This window comes from Amblyraja radiata, chromosome 7, assembly GCF_010909765.2.
Source record: "Amblyraja radiata isolate CabotCenter1 chromosome 7, sAmbRad1.1.pri, whole genome shotgun sequence".
In the NCBI taxonomy this organism is placed as follows: domain Eukaryota; kingdom Metazoa; phylum Chordata; class Chondrichthyes; order Rajiformes; family Rajidae; genus Amblyraja; species Amblyraja radiata.
Genome location: NC_045962.1, coordinates 5,228,395 through 5,239,117, shown reverse-complemented (window position 1 = coordinate 5,239,117; position 10,723 = coordinate 5,228,395). Strand labels below are relative to the sequence as shown.

General features: G+C 43.5%; 1 protein-coding gene across 1 annotated transcript in view; it reads left to right on the top strand.

The window, feature by feature from the left end:
• pth2r (parathyroid hormone 2 receptor) overlaps positions 1-9,645 on the top strand; it is a 121,071-nt gene extending 111,426 nt beyond the window's left edge. The window contains exons 9-12 of the mRNA XM_033024998.1: positions 1,228-1,241; positions 2,044-2,182; positions 7,002-7,043; positions 9,307-9,645. Coding sequence (XP_032880889.1) covers positions 1,228-1,241; positions 2,044-2,182; positions 7,002-7,043; positions 9,307-9,645 — 534 coding nt within the window. The remainder of the gene's footprint in view (positions 1-1,227; positions 1,242-2,043; positions 2,183-7,001; positions 7,044-9,306) is intronic.
• Positions 9,646-10,723: the final 1,078 nt, after the last annotated feature.

Sequence of the window (10,723 nt, the reverse complement as noted above, 5' to 3'; positions counted from 1 at the left end):
AAATATGCTACTTATTTTCTTGCCTGCATAACAGTCTTCAAAGCCATGTGTACTGCTGTGCGTTCTCACCCCCTCTGGTTTTGGTTTTGTTGAGAAGCTGTCATTTGCTTACGTTTATGGTTTTAACGTTAACTCAGAAGCTGACACAAAAATGGAATATATTCCAACATTCTGGAACATTCTGTCTCCATTCACCTTTATATTAAAAAAACACTAGATAGACACAAAATACTGAAGTAACTCAGCGGGACAGGCAGCATCTCTGGGGAGGAATGGGTGACGTTTCGGGTCGAGACCCTTCTTCAGAGAAAAGTCGTCACCCATTCCTTCTCTCCAGAGATGCTGCCTGTCCTGCTGAGTTACTCCAGCATTTTGAGTATCTTCGGTTTAAACCAGCATCTGCAGTTCCTTTCTCTACTATATAAAAACACTGTAACTTTGTGATACTTTACATTTCTCCAAGTATTTCCAGTTGCTTTGAAGTCGATTGTTTATCCTTGAGGTGTAGTCATCGCCATTTTCTAGATAATAATGGCAATAAATTCTACACAGATCAGTTGAACTACAATAAACAAGGAATAGTTATGCAACTCATTTTGTGTTGAAAGAAACATCTGTTAAAGACAGCAAAACACCTTTCTGCTCTTCCTCAATTAGTCATCTGCAAAGTTAACCAAAACGAAACACAAGTCCTCCTCTTCATCTCGTTGAAATGACATCTGGAGCCCAGTATCAATACAATGAGTGGGTCAGGAATCCTTCAAGCAAGAACTCCACAAGAAATGAACTTAGCAAAGGGTATCCAAGCATGATAAGTACGGGTGTCAGAGGTTGTGGGGAGATGACAGGAGAATGGGATAGGAGGGAGAGATAGGTCAGCCATGATTGAATGGCAGAGTAGACTTGATGGGCCGAATGGCCTAAATCCCTCTCCTATCATCTATGATCTGATGATGAGATTGGGCAAGTTGGAATAAAAGGCTTCTTCTTCTTGCGTATGGCGTGCACAGCCTAAAGCTGTAGGACAACTTGTTCGATTTTATCTTATTTGATTGTGCATACCAGGTTGATTGCATTCGTCGAAACAGGGCAGACCACGTGAAGGTTGCAATCTCCCACCCCGGATAAAATGCTGAAGCAGAGAGATGACTGGATTGCATTGAGGTCAATTGGAAAAGGGTATGAATAAAATGACATAAACATTAATATCTTTGTGACATTCATAAGGAAGACGCCTTCAGGTGAGATAAATAAAAGTGAAATGCTTGAAGGTGGAGAAGGGATCTAAATAGATTAGTACAGGACTAAGTATGCTATTCAGGAGGTTATTCTTACATGTAGGAAGGATGCTGGTTTAAACCAAAGTTTGACACAAAAAGCTGGAGTAACTCGGCGGGTCAGATAGCATCTCTGGAGAAAATAAATAGGTGACGTTTCGGGTCGAGACCCTTCTTCAGACTCATAGAAACATAGAAACATAGAAAATAGGTGCAGGAGGAGGCCATTTGGCCCTTCAAGCCAGCACCGCCATTCATTGTGATCATGGCTGATCGTCCCAAATCAATAACCCGTGCCTGCCTTCTCCCCATATCCCTTGATTCCACTAGCCGCTAGAGCTCTATCTAACTCTCTCTTAAATCCATCCAGTGATTTGACCCCCACTGCCCTCTGTGGCAGGGAATTCCACAAATTCACAACTCTCTGGGTGAAAAACGTTTTTTCTCACCTCAGTCTTAAATGGCCTCCCCTTTATTCCAAGACTGTGGCCCCTGGTTCTGGACTCACCCAACATTGGGAACATTTTTCCTGCATCTAGCCTGTCCAGTCCTTTTAGAATGTTATATGTTTCTATAAGATCGCCCCTCATCCTTCTAAACTCCTGAAGAAGGGTCTCAACCCAAAATGCACTGATTCCTTTTCTCCAGAGATGCTGCCTGACCCGCCGAGTAACTCCAGCTTTTTGTGTCTATGTTCAAATAGGACAACAGGTCAATTTGCGAGTATTATTTCAAATATTTCATGTTATGTTTATCTGTTTTTAAGGAAATTGGCAAAATCGACGTTGATTCTTGTGCTGGTCTTTGGAGTCCATTATGCTGTGTTTATTGGTGTGCCACACACCTACACTGGATTAGCATGGGAAATCAGGATGCACTTTGAGCTTTTCTTCAACTCATTCCAGGTAGGATCATCTCACGAAAGAAGCAAAATAATATGAGACTTTCTGAAACACCATGTCTGTGCTGTTATTGATCAAAGTGCAAAGTTACTCAAGAAATGTATCCCAAGGGTCACAGAGTCAGTTTGGTTTGGTTTATTGTCACATATAACCAGGTACAGTGAAAAGCCTTTGTTGCGTGCTATCCAGGCAGCGGAAAGACAATACATAATCACAATCGAGCCATTTTCAGTGTATAGATACCTGTACATGGTAAGGAAATAACGTTTAGAGCAAGGTGAAGCCAGTAAAGTCGGATCAAGGACAGTCTGAGGGTCTCCAATAAGGTAGATGGTAGATCAGCACTGCTCTCAGGTTGTGGTAGGATGATTCAGTTGCCTGATAATAGCTGGGAAGAAACTGGGAAGAGTCTGTGCTGTCTATCAAGCTCTCAATTACACTCATCCCACACTGCACGAATCCCATTTTATTCCCGTATTCCCACCAATTTCTCCCAGATTCTGTTCCTCACCACCACAATAGCAGCAATGAACCTACCAACTCACACATTTTTGGAATATAGGAAGAAACCGGAACTCATGGGGGAATCCCATTCGGTCAAAGGGTTGACAACTAAAGGTCAGGATTGAATCTGGTTTCGACACAAAATGTTGGAGTTACTCAGCGGGTCAGGCAGCATCTCTGGATAGAAGGAATGGGTGACATTTCGGGTCGAGACTCTTCTTCAGACTGAGAGTCAGGGGTGAGGGAGACACAGAGATAAGGACGTACAAGGTGTGAGAACGAGACATCAAAGGGGACGGAGATCAGGGAATAGATCATCGTTAGCTAGGAGAGGGTCAAATTGAATCTGGTTTGCTGTGCTTGGATGGCACAGGCTTTTAGCGTTGGTGAATCTTGAATATTGAAGGAAGAATACATTTTGATATATGCAGTGTAATAATTTGTTTTCAACAGGGTAGTAAAGAAATCTTGGCAAAAAGATGGATAACATCCTATCCATAAAAATAAGTTTCTAACGCAAACTGAGCCATTGTAACCAGGTTGCGATTCACAATTGACAATAGTCTCAGATTTTGGGGAATCAAGGGTTAAGGGAATCAAATAGGAAAGTGATGATGTGCCCAAAATCAGATTCGCCATCATTTTGGAAGCTATAGGGGTCATATTGCCCTACTCCTGCTTCAATTTATTTTGTGTTTATGTTTAACTGGTGTTGAACTGCACATGAACACTTCTTATTTATAACTATAAGTAAATACAAGTAAATATAAGTAAATAGGTGCAGCGGTAGAGTTGCTGCCTTAGTGCGCCAGAGACCTGGGTTCGATCCTGACTACGGGTGCTGTCTGTACAGAGTTTGTACATTCTCCCTGTGACCTGTGTAGGTTTTCTACGGGATCTCTGGTTTCCTCCCACACATACAGGTTTATCGGTTATTTCACTTGATATAATTGTAAAATTGTCCCTCATGTGTGTAGTATGGAGTTAGTGTACGGAGATTGCTGGTTGGCATGGACTGTTTCTGTGCAATTCTCTGCCTCAGAGGGCGATGGAGGCCGGTTCTCTGGATGCTTTCAAGAAAGAGCTAGATAGGGCTCATAAAAATAGCGGAGTTAGGGGATATGGGTAGAAGGCAGGAATGGGGTACTGATTGTGGATGATTAGCTATGATCACATTGAATGGCAGTGCTGGCTCGAAGGGCCGAATGGCCTACTCCTGCGCCTATTGTTTATTGTCTATTGTCTATTGTCTATTGTTTCCGTGCTGTATATCTAAACTAAACTAAGCTAAACTAAACAAGTCATTAACTGTGACCCATGTAGATTGATTATAATATAACATCTGGCAATCCTATCAAATAACCATTAAAAATGTAATCAAATCTAGATCAGTGCTTACTCTATTCATAAAATCACCCTTGGATTATACATGCTCCAATCTAAAGAGAATCATCCTCAATGGAGATAATTTAATTTAGTTTAGAGATATAGTGCGGAAACAGGCCCTTCGGCCCACCGAGTCCACACTGACCAGCGATCCCCGCACATTAATAATATCCTACACTCACTAGGGACAATTTACACTTAATGCAAGCCAATTCACATACAAACCTGTACATCTTTGGAACGTGGGAGGAAACTGAAGATCTCAGAGAAGATCATGGGGAGACCGTACAAACTCCGTACAGACAGCACCAGTAGTCGGGATTGAACCCGGGTCTCTACAGTAGTCGGGATTGAACCCGGCAGCAACTCTACCGCTGCACCACCGTGCAACCCTAAATTTGAACGGAGCCTTATTGCTCAGTAGATTTTGTAGTGTGAACTGGATCAGGGATAAATTGGCACTGACACACTTTCCAATATCACTTCCAAGTGCTAATTCTCCAGTTCATTTACTACACTGGCATCCATCTGACAAAATGGAAAATTGCTCAATGATGTCCTATTCAGAAAAATCAGGACAATTCCAATCAATGGTTATCCCCTTTGACTCATTGTCAAGCATTGGCTAAGAAATAGCTGATTAGATTAGATTAGATTCGTTTTATTGTCATTTAGACCTTTCGGTCTGAACGAAATTTTGTTTCCCTGCAGTCATACATATAATTTAAAAAATGGCAAAAACACACAATCAACACAAATTTAACATCCACCACAGTGAGTTCACCAAACACCTCCTCACTGTGGTGGAAGGCAAAATCTTAAAGTCTCTGTCTCTTCCCTCTTTGTTCTCCATCTGCGCCGAGGCGACGGTTCAAACTCCGCGGGTGGTTGCTGCCTCCGCCACAACTCCAGGGCCGAGCCGGGTCGCCGCTGCTGCTGCTGCCGCCGCCACCGCTCCAGGGCCGAGCCGGGTCTCCGCTGCTGCTGCTGCCGCCGCTACAGCTTCGGGGCCGAGTCAGGTCTCCGCTGCTGCTGCTGCTGCCGCTACAGCTTCGGGGCCGAGCCGGGTCTCGGCTGCTGCTGCTGTTGCTGCTACAGCTCCGATGCCGCCAGCTCCGCCATTAGGCCTCGGCGCAGATGGAGACGGGGTATACGACCGAAGAAAAAGTCGCATCCCCCGAAGGAAGAGACCAAGGCATGTTTCTCCCACCCCACCCACACACACACACATACACAACTTAATAAAACAAAATTAACTAAAAACATGACAATGAACAAAACGAAAGAAAAAAAACAGACGGACTGCAGGTGGGCCGCAGCTGTTAAGCCAGCGCCGCCATCTTGGAACCAATGTTCCCAATGTTGGGCCATTGGCAATGCAGTCAAATTATTATACTCAGCAATAGCACGGTTACGAATGCTGAGTCTGGTAGAAACTCAGCGGGTGAGGCAGCATCTATGGAGCGATTACGTTCCGGGCCGAGACCCTTCTTCACCTCGGTCTGATAGATGCTGCCTCGCCCGCTGAATTTCTCCAGTATTTTTGTCCACCTTCGATTTTTCCAGCATCTGCAGTTCTTTCTTAAACAATGCTGAGTCTGGGTTCAGACAGGACCACTTAGCACCAGATCACAATGCAGCCTTGTTCCAAAGGTACTACGTTAAGGAGGTTATCTATATATTGCATCCCACTACATCATGCCACCACTAGCCACATTTTCCCATCATCCCACCACTAGCTACATCTTCCCACCTCCACCTCTTTCTACTTTCCGCCGAGACCGTTCCTTCCACAAATCCCTGCTTAATTCATCCCTTCCCATCCAAACCAACCCCTCCCCTCTCCAGGGACCTTCCCCTGAAACCGCAAGAGATACAACACCTGTCGCTATACCTCCCCCCTAGGCTCCGTCCATGGATCCCGACAGTCTTTTCAGGTGAGGCAGAGGATCACTTGCACCCCCTCCAACCTCATGTACTGTATCTGCTGTTCCACATGTGGACTCCTATATATCGGCGAGAGCAAGCACAGACTTATCGATTGTTTTGTTGAACCCATTCGCTCAGTCATCCTAGGCCTACATGATCTCCCACTTTAGCTCCCCCTCTCATTTTCCATACTGACCTTTCTGTCCTGGGCCTCCTCTATTGTCAGAGTGAGGCCCAGCACAAATTGGAGGAACAACATCTCGTATTTCGCTTGGGCAGCTTACACCCCAGCGGTATGAATATTGACTTCTCTAACTTCAAGTAACCCTTGCTTTCCTTCTCTCTCCCTCATCCTTGTTCTCTGACTTGGTCTACTGTCCTTCTGATTAAATATTACTGATTATGTGTTGTGTTGTCACCTTCCCCTCAGCTAACAATGAACCATTCTACATTTCCTTATCATCTGCTTTGATCTGTCATTTTCACACCTTACCCTTCCATATACCCTTCCATACCCTTAGCCTTCATAACAAGAGGATTTCAGTGTAGGAGTAAAGAGTAAAGAAGTTCTTCTGCAGTTGTATAGGGCTGGTGGGACCACATCTGGAGTATTGTGTCCAGTTTTGGTCTCCGAATTTGAGGAAGGACATCCTTGTGATTGAGGCAGTGCAGCGTAGGTTCACGAGATTGATCCCTGGGATGGCGGGATCGGTCATATGAGGAAAGATTGAAAAGACGAGGCTCGTATTCACTGGAGTTTAGAAGGATGAGGGGGGGGTTATAAAAGGACAGGACAAGCTAGATGCAGGAAACATGTTCCCAATGTTGGGCGAGTCCAGAACCAGGGGCCACACTTAGAATAAAGGGGAGGTTGTGTAGAATTCAAGTTTCTGTAAGTCCTGCTGAGGATTCAGGTTGGAATCACTGCTGTTCTATTTTGATTTTTGACCGATGTTAGTTTGACTATTATTCTAATGCTGTTGGATGGGTCTGTTGTTTGCAGGGATTCTTTGTTGCCATCATCTACTGTTTCTGCACTGGAGAGGTAAGTCATCCTTTTACTTTGGCGTCAAGAATGCGCCCACAACCAGATTAAATCGGTCACTTTCTCCTTGGAAAGATATTTTGGATTTCCCCATTTTTTTACACGTAAATCATCAGAGTCTAGAACATCAACAACTGTAGATGTTCAAAATCTAAAATAGAAACAGGAACGGTTCAGGCAGAAACACTCAACGGGTCAGGCAGCATCTGCGGAAGGAGAAATAATGGTAATTAACATTTCAGGTGTGGTGAAGGGTCTTCAGCCCTTATCTCTATTTTCCTTTACACAGACACTGCCTGATCTGCTGAATATTTCCAGCATTTTCTGACTACAACTAAATTAAGAATTGATCAGTATGGAGTCACCTCCAGGTCCAACTGTAAAGGCAGCATTCCTAAACCAAATGGACTTTCTCCACAATCTAATTGATTCATTGTTCAAGATTTGCAAGATTTATTTAATTCATTTAAGTTATAATTTAATTTATCAATAAAAATATATGATATAATAGAATTGATTAATATGATAATATTATAAATTATTTTCTATAATATTATATATCATTATTATATGATATACATTTAAAGATATTATTCATTATTATAATATATAATCTAAATTAATGAATCAATTAGAAATATGATTAATTAATCACTTGATAATGTAATCAGATTAATTAATTAATTAGTTCCATTTATTTAATTTATGCAAGTTATTTAATGGCAAATTTAAATCTTCCCAGCTTTCGAAGTGGAATTGAGAATATCTCTGGTTCAATGATCCATTTCCCGGGATATTGGTGCAGTGTCGTTTAACCTGTTTCTGAATCTGAAGGTAGTACATCTCACCCCTGCTGCTACCACCTCCTGACAAATCTCCCTGTGGTTGCCATTAAGCTGTCTCCTGCTCATGGAGTCATAGACTTACTTGTACAGCATGGAAACAAGACTTTCAGCTCACCAAATCGACACTGACCAACAAGCCAACCGCCCTTATCCCACCTGCCTGCATTAATTCTATCAGTACCTGCCTCCCCACCCAACACAACATTCTCTGACATTTCTGCTGAGACCAAATGTAGACTGGGCCACCGTTTCACCGAATACTTGAGCTCTGTCCACCAGGGTCCACTGTATCTCCAGTTGCCAACTATTTTAACTCCCCTTCCCATCCTCACATCTGTCCTTGGGCTCCTCCATTGCCAGAGTGAGGCCAGGCGCAAACTGAAGGAACAGCACCTTAGGCAGCTTGTAACTCAGCTGTATGTACATTGAATTCTCCAATATTGAGTACTATCTCCCCCCACCCCCTGTCTCTTTCCCATGTTCCCCCTCATCCCACACATTTCTCCCACCATTTTCCACCCCTAGTCACCCTGCTCCTTTCCTCTCCGTTATATGTGCCTGTCCCAAGTTCTCCATTAACCTTTGATCCCCCTCTCTCCCCCCTGTCCCCTTACACCCATAACCTTCCCCTTCACTTTGCACTTCACTCCTCTTCTACTTATCTGACACCCCTGTTGACTCCAATTAATCTCGAGCCTTTGTCACTTACCCCATCATCTGCCAGCCAACCCCTTCTCTGTCTCCTATAAACACCCATCATTGACCAGGCTTTATTTCCACCCCCACCTGACCCTTCCAGCTTTCTCTCCCATTTCTCCAACCAGCCTGAAGAAGGTCCTGACCTGAAACGTCATCTGTCCATTTCCCTCCACGGATGTTGCCTGACCCACTAAGTTCCACCAGTACTTTGTGTTTTGCTCAAGATTCCAACAACTGCAGTTTCCTGTGGCTCCTCTGAAATGCTGTTACTGTTCCTTTCACTGGCACCACCTCAGGCAGCTCGTTCCAGATTTGATTTACTCTTTGTGTGGAATCCCTCAGTTCCCATTTACAATAAAAAGCTCCAGCTTAAATTTAGGGGCGGCACGGTGGCCCAGCAGTAGAGTTGCTTCCACACAGCACCAGAGACCCAGGTTTGATCCTGACTCTGGGTGCTGTCTGTACGGAGTTTGTACGTTCTCCCCGTGACCGCGTGGGTTTTCACCGAGATCTTCGGTTTCCTCCCACAGGTTTGTAGGTTAATTTGCCTGGTATAAATGTAAAAATTGTCTCCAGTGTAGTGTGCGGAGATCGTTGGTCGGTGTGGACTCGGGTGGGTCAAGGTGCCTGTTTCCGCACTGTATCTCTAAACTACACTAGATTAAAATAAAAACGAATGTCAATTTGGTTTAATATAATTAGACATTCATTTTCCAAAGGTTCAGACAGAAATTAAAAAGTTATGGACAAGGTGGACACTGTCCTTGGACTGGAATGGCAAGACAAGTTGTGGTTCACACAGATATGCCACGGCACTAACCAACCTGACCAACAGCACCGCCAGCCACGAGCAGGTGACTGGGCACATGTCACTGTTAACGTGCAAACTCCGCAAGAATGGGGCCAAGCAGGAAATTGCTCAGCTGACCTTACCTGGGTGTGTGAGAAGCAGCTCTGACCACGACAGTATCCAGGCAGCCATTCCAGAAGAATTCAACGGAAATGGAAAAAAACAAGAAGATATCATTTTCCTTCGAGAACACTCAAAACCAGCTTAGAAGACAAACGGAGACGTGAAGAACTGATTTAAAGCACAACAAAGTTATAATGAAATTAATATTTGCCCCATCAAAATTTTTTTGTATGTTCATTTAGTATTATTCAGCTCAGATAAAACTGTAGATTGTTGCATATAAGGTCATAAGATCATAAGGAATAGGAGTAGAATTAGGTCATTCGGACCATCAAGTCTACTCCGCCATTCAATCATGGCTAATCTATCTCTATGTGTTATGTGATTCAACATCTACTTCATATTTTACCATGCTACGTATGATTTGTGTGAGAAGCTGTAAGGTATTTTCCTTCTCCCTTCGCTTCTGCAAAAGGTTTTAAAATAAATAAACACAGTTTTAAGTCAATGCTTGTATAAAAAGTGAATGCTGAATCCTGTTGAAAATACAAATGTAACGATTGTTTCTTAATAAGTAAATTTCTCTTCACTCGTTTAAAGGAAGCAAAACATTTAAATGACTGGCTTTGTCTTGTGCTTCTGATTTTATGTCATTTCAACTTCCCTCTGAATTCCACACTGACTTGTCAATGCTTGGCCTTCCCTGTTGCTGCAGTGAGGCCAAATGCAAGCTAGAACTGCACTGCATATTCCACTTGGGTGCCCGACAGTGGTATAAACATTGAATTTTCCTATTTCAAGTAACCAATTCCCCGTTTTCCTTTCCCACTCCCACCTGTCAAACAGGATTCTCTCTCCCTTTGTGTCGGAAGGAACTGCAAATGGGTGAGGCAGCAACTCTGGCGAGAAAGAATGGGAGACGTTTCGGGTCGAGACCCTTCTTCAGTCTGAATAATAATGGTTCATGGTTTGAGACCCGTCTTCAGTCTGAAGAAGGGTCTCGACCCGAAACATCACCCATTCCTTCTCTCCAAAGATGCTGCCTCACCCGCTGAGTTACTCCAGCATTTTGTGTCTACCTTCGATTTAAACCAGCATCTGGAGTTCTTTCTTACAAAATGAACTGCAAATGCTGGTTTAAACCAAAGATAGACACAAAAAGCTGGAGTAACTCAACGGGTTGGACAGCATCTCTGGAGAAAAATCTGAAGAAGGGTCTCGAC